The sequence below is a fragment of the Molossus molossus genome, unplaced genomic scaffold, assembly GCF_014108415.1.
Source record: "Molossus molossus isolate mMolMol1 unplaced genomic scaffold, mMolMol1.p scaffold_m16_p_19, whole genome shotgun sequence".
Classification (NCBI taxonomy): Eukaryota; Metazoa; Chordata; class Mammalia; order Chiroptera; family Molossidae; genus Molossus; species Molossus molossus.
This window is the reverse complement of record NW_023425354.1, coordinates 33315483-33337118: the sequence shown is the minus strand read 5'-3', so window position 1 is coordinate 33337118 and position 21636 is coordinate 33315483. Positions and strand designations below refer to the sequence as shown.

General features: G+C 50.5%; 5 protein-coding genes across 6 annotated transcripts in view; 2 read left to right on the top strand and 3 right to left on the bottom strand.

The window, feature by feature from the left end:
* Positions 1 to 713: 713 nt before the first annotated feature.
* On the top strand, positions 714 to 9886 carry LOC118634771 (glial fibrillary acidic protein). Of its 2 annotated transcripts, XM_036269523.1 has the most exons (10): positions 718 to 1186; positions 2085 to 2145; positions 2332 to 2427; positions 3306 to 3467; positions 4617 to 4742; positions 4961 to 5181; positions 5741 to 5784; positions 6156 to 6275; positions 7630 to 7715; positions 8336 to 9886. In XM_036269523.1, exons 1-10 carry the CDS (start codon positions 726 to 728, stop codon positions 8375 to 8377), a joined length of 1419 nt encoding a protein of 472 aa, XP_036125416.1. In that variant the 5' UTR covers positions 718 to 725; the 3' UTR covers positions 8378 to 9886. The 2 variants fall into 2 exon arrangements, with proteins under 2 accessions (XP_036125417.1, XP_036125416.1); XM_036269524.1 differs by lacking the exon at positions 6156 to 6275 and having other exon boundaries at positions 714 to 1186.
* Positions 9887 to 10699: 813 nt separating this feature from the next.
* Positions 10700 to 11941, bottom strand: FAM187A (family with sequence similarity 187 member A). The gene has a single exon (XM_036268470.1). The coding sequence runs from the start codon at positions 11939 to 11941 to the stop codon at positions 10700 to 10702; it is 1242 nt and encodes a 413-aa protein (XP_036124363.1).
* Positions 11942 to 13439: 1498 nt separating this feature from the next.
* CCDC103 (coiled-coil domain containing 103) lies at positions 13440 to 16750 on the bottom strand. Its single transcript, XM_036269827.1, has 4 exons — positions 16659 to 16750; positions 15314 to 15465; positions 14528 to 14660; positions 13440 to 13892 (listed from the first exon to the last, which is right to left on the bottom strand). The coding sequence occupies exons 2-4, from the start codon at positions 15454 to 15456 to the stop codon at positions 13440 to 13442; spliced, it is 729 nt and encodes a 242-aa protein (XP_036125720.1). The 5' UTR covers positions 15457 to 15465; positions 16659 to 16750.
* Positions 16751 to 16788: 38 nt separating this feature from the next.
* The window catches only part of EFTUD2 (elongation factor Tu GTP binding domain containing 2), a 44555-nt gene continuing 39707 nt past the window's right edge, over positions 16789 to 21636 (top strand). Inside the window, exon 1 of the mRNA XM_036268227.1 lies at positions 16789 to 16852. The gene's annotated coding sequence lies outside the window, so the exon portion shown is untranslated. The remainder of the gene's footprint in view (positions 16853 to 21636) is intronic.
* LOC118633945 (mitochondrial inner membrane protease subunit 1-like) lies at positions 18858 to 19457 on the bottom strand. Its single transcript, XM_036268228.1, is given in 1 exon segment — positions 18858 to 19457. A coding segment is annotated over 1 exon segment (501 nt). The 5' UTR covers positions 19359 to 19457.

Sequence of the window (21636 nt, the reverse complement as noted above, 5' to 3'; positions counted from 1 at the left end):
AAAAAAAGAGTGGCCCAGGGAAAGGGCCAAAGAGTGCAGTGCCTGCCCCCTTTTGCCCTATCAGGACCCCCAACTTCCTTTCATCATCCCCCCACTGCTAGGTAGAGGCCTCAGTTGACCCTCCAGACAAAAGTCTGATGTCCAGTCCAGCGCACAGCCCCAGAACCTCGGGGATGGGAAGAAAGCAGGAATGCAGATGTCTATATTCAGAGGGATGGACTCCAGCAACCTGTTGGGAACTGGGCTTGGCAGGAAACTGTAACATGTAGGCTGTTCTTCAAGGGTGTGGAAGGGTTGTTCCTTGTCACATTCCCAGCACTTTCAGGCACTGGAAGGAGGAGTACTGAGTGAAGCCTGGGTTATGGGATCGAAGAGTTAGAAGACAGGTAAGATGCCACCTGGTCCAGCCCTTTCTTGACCCACCTTCCTAGAGAGAGGGTCTCCTTGCTCAGTGAGGGGGCCTCAGACCCAGCATCAGGCCCCAGGCACTGCCCACAGTACCTCTGTCTGTGGCCCGGCTAGGGCTGGCATGCCCACGAGGCCCGGCCTCTGGGCACAATGACCTCAGTGGGGTAGAGGAGCTCTCCCCACGGCTGGGCTGCAACCCAACCCCACCCCCTCAGGCTATGCCAGGGGGTGTTTCCAGGGACAATCTGGGCTGTGTCAAGACGGCTCTCTCCTCCATAAAACCCTCACATCCCAGGAGCGAGCAGAGCCAGGCCAGAATGGAAAGGAGACGGGTCACCTCAGCTGCCCGCCGCTCCTATGTCTCTTCCTCGGAGATGATGGTGGGAGGCCTGACTCCCAGCCACCGCCTGAGTCCTGGCACCCGCTTCTCCTTGATTCGAATGCCACCCCCATCCCTGGCCCGGGTAGACTTCTCCTTAGCCGGGTCACTCAATGCAGGCTTCAAGGAGACGCGGGCCAGTGAGCGGGCAGAGATGATGGAGCTCAATGACCGCTTTGCCAGCTACATTGAGAAGGTGCGCTTCCTGGAACAGCAGAACAAGGCACTGGCTGCGGAGCTGAACCAGCTGCGGGCCAAGGAGCCTACCAAGCTGGCTGATGTCTACCAGGCTGAGCTGCGCGAGCTGCGGCTGCAACTTGATCACCTCACCGCCAACAGCGCCCGGCTCGAAGTCGAGAGGGACAATCTGGCACAGGACCTGGGCACCCTGAGGCAGAAGTGAGGAGGGGGCCTGGGAGAGGGGCCTCATGAGCTGGGAGGACTGAGCCCCCCAAGTGAAAGTGCCCACAGGCCTGCAGGGTCTCAGACCCAGGACCCCGACTCCCTGCTCACTGGTTTCCACACCTCTGGGAAGGGAGGGCTGTCCTTGCTCCCCAAATGATGGGAAGGATTGGGAGAGGGCCCAGAGCCTTGGGGAATTGATTCCCAAAGGCCTTCTGCCAGGAAAAAGGGTACTCTCAGCACCTGCTTCCTGGGGAAGTCTAGAGCAGTCAAGGCCTGGCAGGCAGGGTCTGTCTGTTTCATTCACGGTGGGGCCCTGTGACTGTGGACAGGGAGCTTGTCTATTTTGAGCCCAGGTCTGTGTAAAGGAGGAATTGGAAGAGAAGGTTGGTGTGCACTAGGAGGATTGGGTTCTGGGGGAAAGGGAGTGGGGGAAGAGCAGGTGGCTTCAGAACACAGGTGACTGTCTGTCACCAGCTTATGATCCCAGTTAAGGCACTTCAACTTGCACAGCTGTGAAGCAGAGCTCTTAATAAAACCCATTTCCAAAGGCCAGAGGAAACCCCAGGGGCATGGTGCTTTGCTGAGCCAGCTGGGTATGCGCGTGTACTCTCAAGTGCAGGAGGATGTGTGTGTGTGCATGTAACAGTGAGTGTACGTTGGTGGAAGCGCCTATGTGAGCAGGAGCAGGTGCGGCAACCCTGATAAGGCACCTTAGTAATGAGTTAAAGCAAAGGCCCTCATCTGTTCACCTTCCTAGCCAAGTCTCTCCTGTCACTCCACTTGTTCTGGGGTAGGAAGGTGTCTCTCTGGCAGCCACCTCCAGGGAGATTGGGGCAAGGGTCCAAGAGTCCTCAGAAGAGCATGGACCCAGGAATGTATCCCCCTACTCCAGGCTCCAGGATGAAACCAACCTGAGGCTGGAGGCTGAGAACAACCTGGCTGCCTATCGACAGGTCAGGGGGGTGGAGGGGTGGGGCACAGGAGGGGGGAAAGGGTTGATGACAGCCCACATAGCCTGCAACCAGCCCTCCTGAACAATGCGCTGCTCCCCCAACCCCAGAAGAGGGAACAGACAAGGCTAGAGAATGGGGAGGAAGAATCTAGGGTCAGAGTGACCCTTTGCCTCCTTCCTACTCTAGGAGGCAGATGAAGCTACCCTGGCCCGTCTGGATCTGGAGAGAAAAACTGAGTCTCTGGAGGAGGAAATCCAATTCTTGAGGAAGATCCATGAGGAGGTAAAGCTGAGGCAGAAGGAGGAAATGCCAACACAGAGATTGGGACAGAGAGACAGAGAGAGAGAGAGAGAGAGAGAGAGAGAGAGAGAGAGAGAGAGAGACAACAGAGGGAGAGATAGACAAAAGATCATCAGCAGCCTCTGATAAAATGCAGAGTATTATCTCCTTTTCACAGAGGACAATGAAGTCCAGAGGAGTTAAAGAACTTGCTAAAGCCCTGGCCAGTTTGGCTCAGCGGTTAGAGCGTCGACCTGCGGTCCGGAGAGACCCGGGTTCGGTTCCCGCTAAGGGCACGTACTTCGGTTGCAGTTTGTCCCCGGCCCTGGTTGGTCGTGCGGGTGGCAGCCACTCGATGTGTCCCTTCACGTCGATGTTTCTCTCTCTCTCTCTCCCTTCCTCTCTCTCCCTCCCACTCTATCTGTACAAAAAAAAAAAAAAAAAAAAGAACTTGCTAAAGTCACAGTCTCTCTAACTCCATTCATTCTGCCATCTGTCTCCATTTAATTGAGAACCATTAATAACAAAAAAGATCCCACTGACCTCTGACTGCAGATCATGGATTCAGCATTCATGAACCCATGAAACCTGGGAACCCATGGACACACCCACACACAGGGACTCAGACACTCTCCTAAGGACACAGGCACCCTTTCAGTGCTCCTGCCTATCCAGGCCTGGGAGGAGGACACCATGAGGCCCCAAAATACCTCCTGCTTCCCCCAGCCTGAGCCATGCACTTCCTCCAACTAGGACTGTCCCAATTCCCTTAGCCAATGTTCATGTCCGACAGGCAGGCAGAAGAGGGCGTGATGCTACGGGAAAACCCTAATTGCAGCCTGGGCTCTGAGCCCTGCTAACCCTTCTCTCACCCTGATCAGGAGGTGCGGGAGCTCCAGGAGCAGCTGGCCCGGCAGCAGATCCATGTGGAGCTGGATGTGGCCAAGCCAGACCTCACAGCAGCCCTCAGAGAGATCCGCACCCAGTATGAGGCAGTGGCATCCAGCAACATGCACGAGGCAGAGGAGTGGTACCGGTCCAAGGTAGCCCTGACAACCTCCTCCAGACAGCCCTCCTGGCTGCATACAAGAGACTCGGGAAAGGAGGGTGGAGGAAACTGGGAGAGGATCCTCTCTGGGTGACTGACATTTACCACAGAAGTGAGGTAACTTGCCCAGTGACACATAGGCAATGTTACTTCCAATAAGAACGTATTGCTACTATTACTATTATTATTAAACAACACTATTGTGTGCCAGGCCGTGTGCTCTGCATAGATTATCTTACTATGAAGTAGTACTGTTCTTTGATAAATGAGAGAACTGAAATCCAGAAAGGTTAACTAATTTGCCCAAAGTCACACAGCTTCTAAGATGTAGAGCTAGATTTCCAGCCATCTCACTTGGGAGCCTGCACTCTTGATGCCTCTGCCATCTGTATGCTGGGTTATTGGGCATCTGCTGCATGCCGGGCACTGGCCAGGCTACAGAGATGTCCGACCGGGGAAATGTGATGTGTAATCAAGTGTGGTGTCTGCAGAGAACACTACAGGGCAGAGTCTATGTGCAATGTGGGGGCCAGGGAGGATATCATAGAAGGGAGGGCATGTGACCTAAGCGGGACTGGCAGGCTATGAAGAGAATAAGGAAGGGGCATTCCGAACACAGGACAGAGTGGGTGTAGAGGCCTGGAGGCAGAAAGGCACAGAGGTGGAGCCCAGAGATGCTAGCCCAGGGCACGGAGCTGAGGAGTGTGAATAGCAGAAGCCAATGATGGTTCTGAGTAGACTGAGGCCTGATGGAGCCCTGTAAAGGGGGGAGAGGGAGGGTTATTAGAACTCAGATATCTGCTCGCCAGAACCCATTACTATCTATGACGGGGAAAACAGGGCTCAGTCCCATAGATGGAGCTGCCAGAGCAGGAGATTCTGGGTTCTCCTGTTCATTCATTCATTCCCTGATCAGGCATTTGTGCTAGGTGCTGAAGACACAGCAGTAGCTTCTGTTTTCCCATGGTTCACGGTCGCTGGGAATAATCCCACCCAGGGCCAGTGTCCTGGGATGACCAGGACCACAACCCTGGGGTCCTGCCCAGTCCCTGACTTCCCAGAGACCGTGCCTTCCCACAACCCACGCAGCTCCCCATATGCGGCTGCAACCCGCCCCTTAGCATAGGATCCCCTTCCCATCTAGTTTGCGGACCTGACCGACGCCGCGGCCCGCAACGCAGAACTGCTCCGCCAGGCCAAGCATGAGGCCAACGACTACCGGCGCCAGCTGCAGGCTTTGACTTGCGACCTGGAGTCCTTGCGCGGCACGGTGAGCATGAGCAAGCCAGAGCAGGCGGACGGGGGCCGCAAGCTGGGGCTGTCGCGGAGGGGACACTGCAACCCAGGGGATGCTACAGTAGAATAGCCAAGGGTGGGACCAGGACTGGGGGCGGGGCCAGAACAAGGATGGGGCGGGGCTTCAAATCCCTCTGGAGTTGGTCGAGGGCGAGACGGTGCCTCGAGGGACCGCCTGGCTCCACCCTACAGAACCAGTCCCTGGAGAGGCAGATGCGGGAGCAGGACGAACGCCACGCGCGGGAAGCAGCGAGTTACCAGGAGACCCTGGCCCGGCTGGAGGAGGAGGGGCAGACCCTCAAGGACGATATGGCCCGCCACCTACAGGAGTACCAGGACCTGCTCAACATCAAGCTGGCCCTGGACATCGAGATCGCCACCTATAGGAAGCTGCTGGAGGGCGAGGAGAACCGGTGAGCCCCGACCACAGCTCTGGGGAATCCGCCCTGCTGCTCCTCCCTAGAATCACTTTGTTCCCTTCAGGCACTGTCTTATTCAGCCTTGTGTCCAGCCCCCTCCTATCTCAGTGCCCAGCACAGTGCTCACATAACACACAGTAGGTATGCAAGAAAAGTTTAACGAATGAGTGAATGGATTCAATTCAATCAATGTTGATTAGGTCCCAGGACAAGGACTTGGGTCACCTACCCTAAACTAAAAGGCTCACCCCCACCCCCACTCACCCAACAAAAATTAGACTTCTTTTCCCCTGACTTGTCTTTTGTGGCTCCTCAGAACTTTCTTTGCCACTCTTCCCTCCCCTCTGCCATCCTCTGAGTCCTCATTCTCCATCTAATGGAGATGTTTGCAGAGAACCCCCAAGCCCCTTGCAGACTCTTGGAGTTCCCTGGAGCATGCTGGCTGCTGGGGAAAGTTAGGAAATGCGCTCTTCAAGCCTGTTTTAATAACCCTGAACCAGGACCTGGACGTCTTGGGCAGCCTGGTCACCCCTCTCCCCCTGCTGTCTTTCAGCATCACCATTCCTGTGCAGACCTTCTCCAACCTGCAGATCCGAGGTCAGTAGAGCAGGGCCCAGTGGCCAGGGTATTGGATTAATGTCCCCTCCCCCAGGCCTGTGGGCTGCTGCTCTGGCCTGGGGCTGAGAACCTGGGTAAAAGGGTCTGGGTTCTCCTTGAGGGCCTTCATGATTCTGGTCAGAACGCAGAGCTTCTGGTCAGAACACACCATCCCAGGGCACTTCAGGTGGGGCTTGCGGTCACTCCTGTCCTGCTCTGCCCTGTGTCCCGCTTCCATCCCTGCACCTAATTCCCTACAGAATTGGGTGAGGGTCTCAAGCTCTGTCCTGTCTGCAGATTCCTGAACAAGCTCTGCCCATCTGAGTGTTTCTGTTTTTGTTTTTGTTTTTTTTAACTGCTTGTCACTACAGGGGGCAAAAGCACCAAAGAAGGGGAAGGTCACAAGGTCACAAGACATCTCAAAAGCCTCACAGTACAAGTTGTACCAATTCAGGCTCACCTGATTGTAAATGGAGCCCCGCCGGCTCTCGGTTAGCTGCCTGCCTTTCAGACACGGTGCTTTTCTCCACGTGGCAGGAAGGGAGCCTCATCAAGCCCATGTTCCCCATCCTCTTGGACTCCCTCCTCCCAGGTTTCCCCAAAGGGCCAGCCTGTGTCATCTTCCCAGCAACCTCAGTGCCGAGCCCAGGACCTGGCACAGGGTAATGTAGGTTAAACTAGCAGAGCCGGCTGGTGTTCAGGGTGCTATGTCCTCAAGTGCTCAGATGAGATGCTCTGGGGCCTCTGAGCAAATGCCAGCCTCTGCCTCACATCTTCCCCATCACTGAGAGGGCCCCTAGGGTCTCAATGAGAGGGCCCCTAGGGTCTCTCTGCTTGATTCTCCTGTCCCCGCGGCTCCATGGCTCAGCTCAATGCTGGTTCAGCCCAGAGGATTATTTCCCCCTGGACTGCTGCTCTTGCAGTGAATAAAGTTTTATGTTCCCTGCTCTTAATTTTAAATAGTAGTGAGTGTGACATGTTATATTTTTCTCTCTGAGGGGGGGAAACTAAATTACTTCTTACTTGTATGTGGCCTTCAGATGCTTCTCAGCTAAGGGGGGAAAATCTTCCAGGGTAGAAATGTAGTAATACTAGATATGTGTCACCCAGGGCTTAGTTCAGCATCAGAAGGGTTAACCAGGTAGATGAGCTAGAGGTAACACTGCCGAGTGCCAGACAGTAGTGTCATCAGGGCCCAGAGAAGTGGCAGAGAGAAGTAGGAAAGGGGAAGGGGGACAAGAAAGGGGACTCACATTGATTGAGCCAATTGCTTAACATACATTATTTCAATTAACTGACTCCTTACTCCCACCTTGTTTTTTTTTTTGGTACGTGCCCCTAGCAGGAACTGAACCCAGGACTCTCTGGTCCACAGGCCGACGCTCCAACCGCTGAGCCAAACCGGCCAGGGCACTCCCACCTAGAAGTAGGCACCATCATCCCTATTTTGCAGATAAGGAAACTGAGGCTGGGAGAGGTAAATGAACTTGCCCACAGTTGTGTGGCTGGTTAGTGGCTGAGCTGGGACTCCAGGTCTGGCCTGCCTGATTTCTCCTTCCTCGGCACAGTGCTAGTTGTCAGAAAGCCAGGCGCCAGGCAAGGGCTTACCGAGAGACTGAAATGCAGCTAGGCCAGGAGAGAGAGCAGGGCAGTGGACAGAGTAGTCAGGACTTGCCCAACACGGTGGGGACTTGGGAGTCTCCAGTCCCCTTGAAAGAGCCTAGGTCCTCCCTTCCTGGGTGGATAGGTTTTTGTACTCATGATCTGGTCTGATAGGAAACCAGGGATGGCGGAGGATGTCTAGTACCCGGAGAGCCCACAGACCTCCTCTCCTCACATCCACAGAAACTAGCCTGGACACCAAGTCCGTGTCAGAAGGCCACCTCAAGAGAAACATCGTGGTGAAGACTGTGGAGATGCGGGATGGAGAGGTGAGGAGAGCAGACCTGAGATTCTGGCCCGGTGAGGCTCTGGCTGCTCCCAGGAATTCTTGAGGCCAGGCTCTGGAATAAAACCCGAACCGGGGGGGGGGCTCTGAGAGAGGGGCAGGAACCTGGATGTAATTCAATGACCCTTCACTGGCAGTTCTAAGAGGAGCCTGGGTGCCTAGACCACTGAATGGAGTCCTGACTTGGGCTTTCTCCCCTTCTCACCCTGACTCAGGTGCCCCCAGTGCCAGGCCTTGGGGAAAGACAAAGAAAATTAAAGTTAGAAGTTTTTGCTCCCAACTTTCCATTTACAGCTTGGTTAAAGGAACCTTCCAGAGGAATGGGAAAAGGGGACTTGGCATAACCCACTCCCCATCACACCAGCAACAGTACTAGCTCATTTTATACCACAGCTCACCATGTACCAGCATGGTGCTAAGTGATTTACAGGTGTGATATCACTGGGTCCTTTGCTGCACGAGGGAGTTCTGATTACTTTTATAGAAAAGAAATACCTGGGAAGGCTGGGAATCTGCCGAAGGTCACATAGCCTGGCAGTAGTGGACCCAGGGTCTGGGTGAGCTCTTAACTGTGGCACTATGCACCTTCTCTGTCCCCTGCAGGTCATTAAGGAGTCCAAGCAGGAGCACAAGGACATGATGTGAGGCCGGAAGCGTCTGGTGGCCCCTGTTCCACACTGGGAGGGGCCTGTAGTAGGAGGGGCCTATAGTTGTCCCTCCTCTGATAGCTAATTTCCCCAGACCTGAGTTTCCACCCCAACATAGCTTGCTCCCCTCCCCCATCCATCTCTGCCAGCTTCTGACATAGGCTCCATTAGCATTAAGCCTGCCAGACAGCACCCACCCCACTGCCAGCAACTTCACCTAACAGGGCACTCACCCCACAGGAGCAGCCTGGAGGGGCATGACCAGAAGCTTGGGTTAGAATTGGCAGGGAAGAGAGAAGTTGGGGAGGGCCTGGAGACCTAATAAATCACCCTCCATATCCTAATCCCTGTTGTCATGGCAACTGTTGCCAGAGCTGGAGGTCTCTGGGCTATCTGGGAAGTGGGCCTTTGAGTTTCCTGGGGCTGCTGGAGGAAAACTGGGATCTGGGACTCTGAGACAGGAAGGGGAAGTCCCCGCAGGCAAGGTAGCACTGGCCAGAGGGTCATTCTTAATGTAGACGGACCCTGGCCAGTCTGAGAGTAGGCGAGCGTATCCTGCTACCTGGAATCATCAGCAGACAGAATTCCTGGCCTGCCCCGATTCCAGAGAGGACTCCTGAGTGATGATTCCAGGGTCTCAGCCTCAGTGAGCTGCCATGTGGGCAGGTGGGAGTTGATTCTCAGCACTAGGGGATCTTACTAAGTGGTGCTGGGAAGGCTGCCTGGCCCCTAGCTGTCAGTACAGAGGTCAAGCCAAGGAGGACTTCCCCCATATAGGCTGGGGCAGGGGGGCACGTAGAGATGGTGGAGGAGGGAGTGGGATGATGCCAGACATCAGAGTTGGGGTTGTGAATGACCAGTTACACTTGCCCTCTGGATCATGAGAATCAAGGAAGTGACATCCTCTTGAAGGTACTGAAATAGGAGAGAAAGGGGCTGCTGTTCACAGGGGCAGGACACACACTGCCCCAGTTCCGAAGGCCCCTTCCTTGCTGCATAATCCCTGTCCCCCAAAGCCTCTGAGCCCCTGCAGCTGCTGCCTCCCAGCCCCAGCAAACACTGCTGGGTGAAGCCAACGCTCTACATCTGCCTCCCTCACCCAACAGTAACCTGATGCTTTTCCTAAACCAAGGGCCCTGTGGTCCCCTCTTACTCAAATACAAAACGTACCCCAGTGTTTTAGGTAGCACTCTACTTTATAATTCTGGAAATTGAGGCATGAGCAGAGTGAAGACCCTCGTTTGCGTTCCTACAGCCTGGAAGGGGGGCAGATACTTTCACCCAGAGCATCTGCTCTGCTTTCCACAGGAGGACTGTGGGGGGCATGGGATTATCTGTGCCCAGAAATGAGACTAGAAGAACCCACTCCAGGATCCCCCTCTTCCCTCTAAGGCCAAAGGGAGGGATAAGTGGGAATCCTTCCCTCTTCCCACGGCTTGGTGCCCTTTCTCTGACTCCCTCCTGCCACCCACTGATGCCTTTAGTTACTGAGGTAAATAAAGTCGACTTCTGTGGCCTCCCCCAGAGTGGACTCTGATCTGTTCGGAAGCTGTGGCTGGAGGAAGGGGACAGCAAGTAGCCTCAGACAAGACCCAACTTGCTTCTTGTCACTGATCATCTCAGGAGCTCAGCAACCCCGAAGCCACATGACAGATCCCACCTCCAACCGTGCTCTGCCATAGCAGTCCTGGTGCCCCCACCCCACCCCACCCCACCTTTGCTCCCAGCCCCTCTTCTCACCCCCAGTGTCCAGCATGGGAGCAGTCTCTCAGGAAAGTGCTGAACTTGACCTCCATTTTCCTCACCCATTTTCCCTGTTCTGGTCTCTACCTTTATTCCCAAACCTGCCACTCCTACCAGCGGGTCCCAGGACAAGGCTGGGAGAAAAGCAGAAAGCAAAAATACGAGCCCCTCCCACCCTTTTCTTCCTACTTCTCCCTGCTACCCCCAATTCACCAGCACCCACTTGGCAATCCTCGAAGGCAAGAAAATAAAGCATCTCAAACACTGTTCAATACCAGATAGGCCATTTGATAAATATTAGGTTCCCTTCTTCCCTCTCTGATCTGATGAAGTCAGAAGACGTGCACCTCGGCTACTTCCATCATAGCCTCAGACTCCTATCTCCCACCCTCAGGCTTCCCCAGGTCCCAAATCAGGTCCCAGATGTGCCTTGAAAATAGGGAGTAGGCTGTAACTAACAAGTTTGTCCACACACCCATGCCACACATTCCAGCCCAGGAAGCCCACTCAGAGGCATCTGAAATGATTTAACAAACACATTTGAGCACAGCTGGTTTTCAGAGAAGGGGAAGAGAGCCTAGCGAGAGAAGGTGGGATAACAGCGAAGTGAGTAACAGCAGCAGCGACAGAGGTGAGTGGTGACAAAGATTGCTGTGATGAGCAGGTACCCTATCAGGGTGAGCTCCAGGGCAGAGCGGACCTCCGGGTCTGAGAATGAGACCCTGTAGGGCCCTCGAGATATCAAGCCCAATCGGAAACCAGCGACCCGCACGCCCTGCCGCCAGCAATAGTAGATGCCCCTGTCATCCAGCTGGGTGAAGCGGATGTGGAGATGGTTGCCATGGTCGATGAACACCCTCATGGACCTATTGGTGCCCTTCAAGTACTGTGTGCGATAGAAGTACTGCTGGTCCTTGTCCCAGGCCACAGCGTGCTCTGGCCGGGCCCCAGGACAGGAGAGGATGAGTCCGTGACCCAGCCTCTGCTGGTGGAACTGAATGGGCACCTGGGGCACCCAGGGCCGGCTGCCTACTTTGGACACATAGTTGAAAATGGCCATCACGCCCTTCCGGGTCGTTGTCGTATTCTTGCAGGGCACCATGCAGCTCTGAACCAGCAGCTCGGGAGTGTGGTCCCTGGCCTTGGCTTGAAGCTTCCTTGGCACAGCCCGAGAACCACAGGACACCACATCCGGCAGTGTCTTGCGGTAGCGTGGGGAGAGGTCCGGACTCTGCAGATAGCAGAGGCCAATGCGCCACTGTTCCCCACGCACCCCGCAGCGGTCACAGGGGGTCCACTCCCAGAAGGTGGTGAAGACATGGAGGCTCCCACGGTACTCGTCTGCAAAGGGCTCCTGGCCCAGGTCCTTGAAGGTGGCCACCATTCCCTCACTGCTCTGGATGTCCACATCATAGGCATAGAAGTAGTCCCCCTTGCGGGTGCCACAGAAATACAAGCCCGAGTCTTCGGGCTGGGCCCGAAAAACCAACAGGCTGAACATGCGAATGCTGAAGCGGACCAGCAGGTCACTGCCTACCCGTACCTGCGCTGCCTCTGTCATCACCTGCCCATCAAAGTCCGTCAGCACTTTGGTGTTAGTACCAAGGTGCTTTTGATAGTACCAGACGACAGCAGAAACCTCCTCGGGCTTACAGTGGCAGGGCAGCTCGAAGCTCATGTCGGCCAGGTAGGCTGCATTGTCGAACATCAGGAAAGCAGGGCAGGGGGTCCTCTGAAAAATGTTCTCCTTCTCCACAATTTCAAAGGCCTGGAGACTCCCCCATGTCCACAGGAGCACAATGGTGTGGGCCAGGTTCATGCCTGAAGGAGGGAAGGGTCAGAAGAGCCAGGGAAAAACCAAGGCACTAAAGGCCTATGGGCTGCTGGAAATCACTGCCAGGGGAGGCATCTTTATAAGGAAAGAATTAAGCAGCCAAGAAAGGAATCAACATTCTTCAGAGGAAGCGGCCAAAGGCAAGGCAATTTATTCCCAGCTGACGTACAAGATGCCCTTCTAATGTGACAGTTGTGATCTCGAGGAAAAATCATTCTAGAACCTGGCCCTCTCCCCCCCTTTCTAGAACACTGGCACTCACCCAAGAATGGGTCAGGAGAAACTGGAATGAGAAGCACAGGCCTAGGAGCTAGACAGGGAAATCTCTGCCTCTCTGTTCCAGGTCTTGCCCTGCCTGCCTGGTGGAAAGGTCTTCCCTTTGGTTAATCCAGGAGTTGAAGGAAACCCACCACCTTCACATCTGGCCATCTGAAGAAGACTGGGAGGCTAGCCAGACCTAAATCGATGGCTTGGGGCTTTTCCAGGCCCAAACTGCACAGGAACTCAGCCCCTTTGGAAAAATACTACACCTCAAATGATGTAGTATTTGACCATTTGTCCATTTAATGCCCATTCATTGGTTTTATGTTATAAATATTCTTTTTTTTTTTTTTTAATGTTTTTATTGATTTTTTTTTAGAGAGAAAGGAAGGGAGAGAGAGATAAAACATCAATGTCAGAAACATCTATTGGCTGTCTCCTGCATGCCCTCTACTGGGGATCGAGCCCACAACCCGGGCATGTGCCCTGACCAGGAATTGAACTGGGACCTCTCAGTCCCTGGGCCACACCAGCTGGGCATAAATATTCTTGGAGCCCTGGCCGGTTTGGCTCAGCGGTTAGAGCGTCAGCCCACAAACCAGAGAGTCCCAGGTTCGATTCCCGCTAAGGGCACGTCCCTCCGTTGCAGTTTGTCCCCGGCCCTGGTTAGGGTCATGCGGGTGGCAACAGGTCAATATGTCTCTCTCACTTTGATGTTTCTATCTTTCTCTCTCCTCCCCTCTTTCCCTCCCTTTCTCCCTACCGCTCTATCTGAAGATAAATGCAGAAATGTCCTTGGGTGAGGATTTAAAAAAAAAAAAGCTGTGGAGATCAGTATTTGTTTATCACAAAAGACTAATTATTTTGCTTTTTCCCTTTTTTGGGTGGAGACTATAACTGGTGTAGCCAGCATTTGGTTAGGCACATGCCCATCTTTCAGGGCTGTGGGCCACAGACTTGATAGGATTCTGAGGGTGGGAAGCAAAGCCCTTTTAATTTTTTGGACCCTTGACCATCCTGTGGATCTACACAGTTTGGAATATCAAGCCACCGAGGGGCTGGAGAAGAGGGGAAGGTTTGATTCTAGCTTTTGCCCTGAAGATTCCAAGTTGAGAAGGGAATTAGGTGTGGGCTTCTTATTACAGTCCTGCAGAGCCCTCAAGACAACCAAAACATGTTGCCCTCAGAGACCACTGGGCGCCTCTGAAGATAACTGGTCCCATCAATCCACTTGGTACAGCCCTACGAGTTCTTGTAGGAGCCTCTCCTCCTCCTGGAGCCCACCAGGCTGCCTCTCCAGACCCTGCTCTTCCTGGCTGAGCCCCTCCTGCATGGGTCTGGGGGTGCCCATGGCCTGCAGTTTCCGAAACAAGTTTCTGCAGCTCTCTCTCTCTGCATAGCTCATCAGACTCAGGTTCAGGGCAAAGCGTCTGGTGTTGGCCAGGCTGCGCAAGATCCCCAGCACCACCAGCCGGTCGGCCGGCCTGACGTGATCAGCCAGTGCCACCAGCAGTTCCCCTAGAAGTCCAAACCCCACATCCGTCTGGAAGAGGTGGCCCAGCTTGGGACCTCCGAGCCGCAGCAGGGCCTGGTAGCGCTCTGGCCCACTCCGCAAGTATCGTCGCCAATCACGGTAGAACTCTGCTGAGGTCTCAGGTTGCAGGAGTGTTTTTTCCTAGATGACAAAAGAAGAAAAGGGAATCCAAAGCTCTTCCAGCTGCTCTGTGACAGTGAGAGTGAGAGTGAGGAGAGCCTGTGGGTTTTCATCTTAACTCTGCTCCTGTTCTTTGAGCACTGGGAAGGCTACAGTCCATGTGGGCCTCATTCTTAGATGACAAAGGATCCCAAAGAACCCAGGCCATGATTTGAGATTCTCAGATGTACCAGGATTTTCCTACTGGTGACTGTAAGAGTTAGTCAGGGTTTACTCTGAGTAGAGCAGAGGGAATGACAAAACCTCCGGAAGAGAGAAAGAACTCAAGGGGAGTGTTATGGATCTGACAGGCTGGGTCTCCCTCCCAACACTGCCACAGGGTTATTATACTGTACACCATATAACCCAGAACAACCCGAATCTTATCTGTGAATGCAAATCAAAGGACTGACTGAAAGGCACCTGCCTAGCCCAACTTTCTGATTGGTTCTGCCCAATTTAACTCACCCTCACAATCCAATGGTTGCTCTTCTTTCTGGGATTGGAGGCAGAAACATGCCTCTGTTGGCTTAACATGAGGAATAAGGAAAAGGTACGTGCTGTAAGAAGACAATACTGGAGGTTTAGGGCAGAGAATCCTGCTGGGCCTAACCTACCTGGGAGATTTCAGTGGTTTCATCCTGAGAGGTCCTTCCCGGAGTAGTGTGACAGTTCCAGGGTACAGTCCTCCTTCCCCCTATCTTGTCTTTCTGCTCCAGTGGCTTCAGATGTGATGCAAGGACAATACCCCTGTAGGCAAAGGACAGAGATTAAGAGATGGACCTAATGCTATCTGTGTGTGTAAGGTGGCTGGACTTTGCATGACATAGGCTGAACCTGTTGGCAGGTCAATATGACAATAACAGCAGCAACAACAGTGGACAGCTTTTAAGCCCTTCCCATGTCCCAGACACTACTCAGAAATCTTACATGTGAAATCTTATTCATTAATCATAGTAATGGTTACTCTTTTACAGATGAGGAATAGAGCCTCAGAGAGGTTAAATAACTTATACAAGGTCACATAGGTAGCAGAGGGTAGGACCAGGACTGAGCCCAGAATTATCTGACTCCAAAGCACATGCCTTTTTTTTATCCTCACCCAACGACATTTTTCTATTTTTTGTTCAGATAGAGTGGGAGGGGGAGAGAGGAAGAGGGAGAGAGAGAAACATCAACGTGAAAGGGACACATCGAGTGGCTGCCTCCTGCACGACCCAACCAGGGCTGGAGACAAACTGCAACCACGGTACATGCCCTTAGCGGGAACCGAACCCGGATCTCTCTGGACCAAAGGTTGATGTTCTAACCTCTGAGCCAAACTGGCCAGGACCAAAGCACATGCTCTTATGCACTACAGTCCACCATGGCAAGGGGCCTGAGAAAAATGACATTAACCCAACCTGAACTCCTCATAGGAAGCCACCCTCTGTTCCACTGCCCGTAACTTGGCAGCATTCTCCCGCTGGTACTTCTCATCAGCAGTAAGTGCAGCCTGCAGCTCTTTCTCCAGAGCCTTGAAGTCAATGATGTCATTCCTTTCCATGTCCTGTGTCTGGGAAGGCAAAGGGAATGGCCATCACTGGAAGGTCAATAACAGGGGAAGGAAAGTGGATTGTTTGCTAGACCACAAAATGACCCAAAAGCACTCTGGATATCTTGTCACTTATATTGGAGGGTTTACAAAAACCTAGTTTTCTATTTTATAGAGTGACACAGTGAGGACTTGCTAAAGATTTGTTGTCACTGAAAATAGAATAGTTCTGACTTTCAGTTTGGAGCCAGGTCTTAATTTTGTTCTCCGTCTCTAAGAATATTTTAATATAGGTGTTTTCGATGAGGAAGCATTCGGATCCCAGAATTCAGTCCCTTCACTCTTCCACATAGCAAGATAGAGAAGAACCTCCCACAAAAGCAGAACTATTGTTAGCTACTCTTGAGTCCAGGGATAGAATTTCACCCACCATTAAATGTCTTTAATGAGAAAGGATACTTTTCACCCAAACCCGATACAATGACTGAGCAGAAAAATCAAGTAGAAGTGGCAGAGGAAGGGGCTTACTGATCCCTGTGCCAAAATCCCTCTGGGACAGGTCCCTACGTACTTCAGCGACCTCTTTAGTTCTACTGCTGTACTTCAGCAGCCTCTGCGTATCTGAGGCTGATTGATTGGCCTGTTCTGCAGGGAGCTCATCTATATGGGTTCTAGTCTTGGCTCTGGCTTTTACTTGCTGTGAGATCCCTGTGAACCTCAGATTCCTGGTGCATTGAGCTAGATGTTGTGGCAGAATCATCACCAACAGCCCTAGGACAGGAGAGCAGAATGTCTGCAACCAAAGCTATAACCCTCCCTCTTCACCCCAACGTGGGTAACCTGAACATCAAGAAGGGGGCTGGGCTGACCAGGAATTGAACTCAGATGTTCTGTCTGCTGTCCAGTTCTGAGCCTTTCCCAGTCATTGAATAAATAGAACTAACCCTCCTGCCCTCTGACCGTCACCCCAGCAGCTCTGGCCAGGTCCCTCGCTTTCTTTGGGGATTCTCAGATTCTTCGAAACATAACAGCTCAGTGTAGACCAGGCCCAGCCGCCGCGGTTGCCCAGCAACTGCTCCAACAGTCTGCCCACGTGATAGGCCCGAAGGCCCCATTTTAGTGTGGTCGCGAAGCGCCTGATCAGATTCAGGCCTCTTCGGGCCTCACTCTGTTTGGAGTAGCCCACGCATCAGTTTAGGGGCCTACAATTCCACCTCATCCGTTCGTGTGTCCGCGGTCACCGTTCCTCCCAGCTGGTCCTCAGGCAGAGAGCTGTCTTCCGCGGCAGAAACGCGTCCGCGGCGTCCGCGGGGTCCTTCCCGACAGCGGGCGCAGGCAGTGCCGCGGCGTGGGCCGGAAGCGCGGTCTCCGTTGGGCTACTTGGAGGTTTTGGCTGAGCGCAAGGGAGGTGAGCTGACGCGGGTGAACGGCACGGGAAAGTTGCACCGGGTGGGATGGGAAATTAAATAGTGTCAGAGCTGAAAGAGACTTTATATGCTGTCTACCTCTTTCACTTTACAAATGGGTAAATGGAGGTGTGGAGCGGGAAAGGAATGAAAGCCTCCCTACCGCCAACACACACTCCGCATTCCAGGATTCCCTCAATTCTGTCTGTCCGTAAAATCCCTTCCCTAGGCAGGGGTCATATTCTCATTCATTCTCTCTCTCTCTCTCGTCCCCCCACCCCCGTCTCCCCTCTCCCATCTGTGCCATCTTCATTCCTCTGCCAAGCTCCCTCCGACCTTATTCTGTATTCCTTTGAGAGCCTGCATTATAGCGGGAAGCTGCAGTGAGGTTTGGTACCTAAAGGTACTAGTTTTGTGCAACCGTGGGCAAGTCAGTTATCTTGTACCTAGTACCTTGTTAGAGTCATTCATTCACTCAACAAGTATTAACTGAGGCTCTGTATTGTGCTAGGCCTTGCTTAAATTGTAGTTAGGGAGATGACAGTAAACACATGAGTAGATATATTTCAGCTAGTGGTGTTAATAATAACAAGTGTTAATAAGTGTTAATAAAACAGTGAATGTGGGGATTGGAGAATGTGTGTATGGGGAACTTTTTCTTTTATGTTTTTATTGATTTTTTTATTTTATTTATTTTGATGTTTTTGGCTTTTTATTAATTTATTTTTGTTACAGATGTTTCTCCCCCCCCCCCCCCACTGATTCCCCCCTCCTCCTCCCTCCCCGCCCTGTCCCCAGCTTTGTTGTTCATGTCCATTGTTCATGCATACATGCATTGAAATTCTGTGGTTTATCTCTCCCCCACCACCCCCTCTTCTGGGGATTGTCAGTCTGTACCCCACTTCCACGTGTCTGGGACTACCCCATTCCTCAGACTGTTATGTTCATTATATTCCACAAATAAGTGAGATCATATGATACTTGTCTTTCTCTGTTTGGCTTGTTTCGCTTAGGATAATACTTTCCAGGTCCCTCCATGTCATCTCAAAGGAGTACTCCATTGTGTATATGTACCACAGCTTTTTTATCCATTTGTCTACTGATGAACATTTGGGCTGTTTCCAGATCTTAGTTATTGTAAATAGTGCTGCTACACACATTGGGGTACATATATTATTTCTGATTGGTGTTTGAGGCTTCTTAGGGTATATTCCTAGAAGTGGGATCACTGGGTCAAATGGAAGTTTAATTTTTAAGTTTTTGAGGTAACACCATATTGTTTTCCATAGTGGCTGCACCACTCTGCATTCCCACCAGCAGTGTACTAGAGTCCCCTTTTCTCCACACCCTCGCCAACACTTGCTGTTTGATGATTTGTTGATGGCGGCCATTCTGATAGGTGTGAGGTGATACCTCATTGTTGTTTTAATTTGCATCTCTCTGATGATTAGTGATGTGGAACATTTCTTCATATGTCTCTTAGCCATTTGTATGTCCTGTTTGGAGAGGTGTCTATTTAGTTCCTCTGCCCATTTTTTAATTGGGTTCTTTGTTTTTCTTTTCTTGAGTTGTATGAGCGCTCTCTATATATTGGAAATTAACCCCTTATCTGATATATCATTGGCAATTATGCTTTCCCATACAGTGGGTTGCCTTTCCATTTTGATGATTGTATCTTTTGCTGTGCAGAAGCTTTTGAGTTTGATGTAGTCCCATGTGTTCATTTTCTCCTTTGTTTCTGTTGCCTTAGGTGATATATCAGTGAAAATTCTGCTGTGTATGATGTCTGAAATTTTGTTGCCTACAGTTTCTTCTAGGATTTTTATGGATTCATGGGTCACATTTAAGTCTTTTATCCATTTTTAGTTTATTCTTGTGTATGGTGTAAGTTGATTTATTGATTTTTTTTTTGAATAGCAAATAAAGTTTATTAGTAAGTACTTGGTTTCATTGGCAATAATAACTTCACTTAAAAGACAAAAACAAAATCAAAAGAATAAATGCTGGCTAATCATCAGAAAATCTGTGGCCATTAGGGCTATCATGCAGAAATCCAAAATCACTCAGAGGCCAAATCTTAAAGAAGATATGTCCTTTTATTAATCCATATGGAATAGGTCCATAATACCTGGAATCTGTGGAATTCTGTAGATTATCACCTTCTAACCAAACATGGCCCATAGGCACATAACTATGGCTTTTAAAGAAATTTGATGAACTATTGGTGAACATTTTGTCTCCTCCCAAACCAATTACTCTTTTACAAATATTTGACTTTGGATCACTTGGGCTTTTTGCAATCACAGTGTCACCTCTTTGGATACCATAAAAATGTCAACTAAGATTTTCTGCAAAGACAATATCTGAATTTTGAATTGTAGGCTCCATTGATGGTCCAGAACACATGACAACACCACCAACATATTCAAAAGCACAATGAGCTATACAGCCATACTGAATAGTATAGCCCACAAGTTGAAAGGTTTTTCCCAGAACACCACGAAGCATAGTTCTATGTAGACTCTGTCACCATTGGCCATAGATCTGTTCTACAATACATTCAATTTTTAGGGTAGTTGCAGGGCTTCCAGAAAAAAAGCATCTAATGCATGTCTCAAAGCATACATGGGTTATCCATGGTTTCAGGATTCCTCTAGCCCCAAAGAACCCTGGTAGGCTCTCCGATTTATTGATTTTTTTAGAGAGAGGAAGGGAGAGAGAGAAACATCAATCAGCTGCCTCCTGCATGCCTCCTACTGGGGATGGAGCCCTCAACCCTGGGCATGTTCCCTGACCAGGAATCACCAGACCGGGAACTCTCAATCCACTGAACCACACCACCGGGTTATGGGGGACTTTTATAGGGTAACAAGTGAAGGTTTCTCGGAAAACGTGACATTTTCATACAAACCTGAGTGAAATGAAGGAACAAGGTATGCATATCCAAAGGAAGAGCATTTCAGAGAACAGCAAGTATAATGGTCCTGAATCATAAATTAGCTTGGTTTGTCCCATAAATAGCCTTATATAAAAATCTCTACCTTACTTCATGGATTTCGGGAGAATGAAATGAGCACAGATATGATAGTTCTTTGGATGTATAAAGAATCTCTATGCACGCCCTGGCCAGTTTGGCTCAGCGGTTAGAGCATCAGCCTACGGTCCTGAGAGACCCTGGTTTGGTTCCCGCTGTGGGCGTGCGCCTCAGTTGCAGTTTGTCCCCGGCCCTGGTTGGGTTGTGCGGGTGGCAGCTACTCGATGTGTCCCTTTCACGTCGATGTTCTCTCTCTCTCTCTCTCTCTCTCTCTCTCTATATATATATATATATATATGAACAAAAATATCCAAAAATGTCCTCGGGTGAGGATTAAAAAAGAAAAAAAAAATCTCTATGCATATTGAAAGTTACCATAATGATTTACATTAGTTACTGGTCCTTCAAGCTCTTAATTCTGTATTTTATCTACAATCAGCACTCAACAGGTTGCATTGAGGAAGGTAGGGGGAATTAACCTAGTGCAAGAAAAAAACGATGTCTCAAAATTAAACATTCCATTCATTTAATATTTAATAGTACCTACTTAATGCAAAGTGCATTGTCAGGTAGGCACAAAGAACACAGGGTTCCTGTATTCAAGAATAGCAAAAAATAATAATAATAATGCTAGCTAACATTTATTGAGCCTGGGACTCTGATAAATTCTTTACACAGATTATTTTGTTTAATTCACATAACCTTCCATGCCGTGGAAATTATTCACTCTATTTTCCAGTTGAGGAAACAGGTTTAGAGAAGTGAAGTAACTTACCTGAAGTTACATAGTTACTAAATGACAAAGATAAGATTCACATCCAAGTCTTCCAACTCCAGAGCCCAGGCCTTTAGTTAACCCATGCTCTGGTCTCTTGTTTATTACTTGTAAACTGTAGAGTAATTGGTGAGGGTAATTAGTACAGTTAACTGCTGTTCAGAACGATTAAATGCTGGTAAAGGTGCAGAAGGCTGGAGAGAGAAATCGAGGATCTAGAAAAGCTTGAAAGGTGGCAGTTGAATTGTACTTTGAATAGAATTTCAGTAATTGAAGAAGAGAAAACCACAAAATACTTAACTAATTAAAAAGAGAAAACAAGTAACTTTACAATAAAAAAGCCTGGCAGACACCACTATAATCAAGTGATTAAGGTAACATCACCATTAATGGAACAACTTAAAATCATGTACCACCTGATAGAAGGTGCACTAAAAAGAACACAGCATCACTGTGATATTCCTGCCAGAAATGCATAAGCTTAATCTAATCATTAGGAAACATCAGACAAGCTCAAGTTAAGGGACATTCTACAAACTCACTGGCCTGTAATCTTCAAAAGTGTTAAGAAGTCAAGGAAAGCCCTGGCCAGTTTTGCTCAGCGGTTAGAGCATTGGCCCGCAGACCAATGATTCTCGGATTCGATTCCCATCAAAGGCACTTATCCCAGTTGCAGTTCGTCCCTTCCCTGGTCAGGGTTATGCGGGAGGCAACCAGTCGATGTGTCCCTCTCACATTGATGTTTCTCTTCTCTTTCCCTCCCTGTCCCTCTCTCTCCCTTCCTCCCACTCTATCTGAAGATAAATAGAGAAATATCCTTGGGTGAGGGTTAAAAAAAAAAAAAAGTCAAGAAACGACTGAGGAGCTGTTCCAGAGTGAAAGACTAAAGATATAACAACTAAATGCAAACATACAATCCTGGCTTGGATCCTTTGCTGTGCAGGACATTATTAGAACAGTTTGTAAAATTTGGAGAC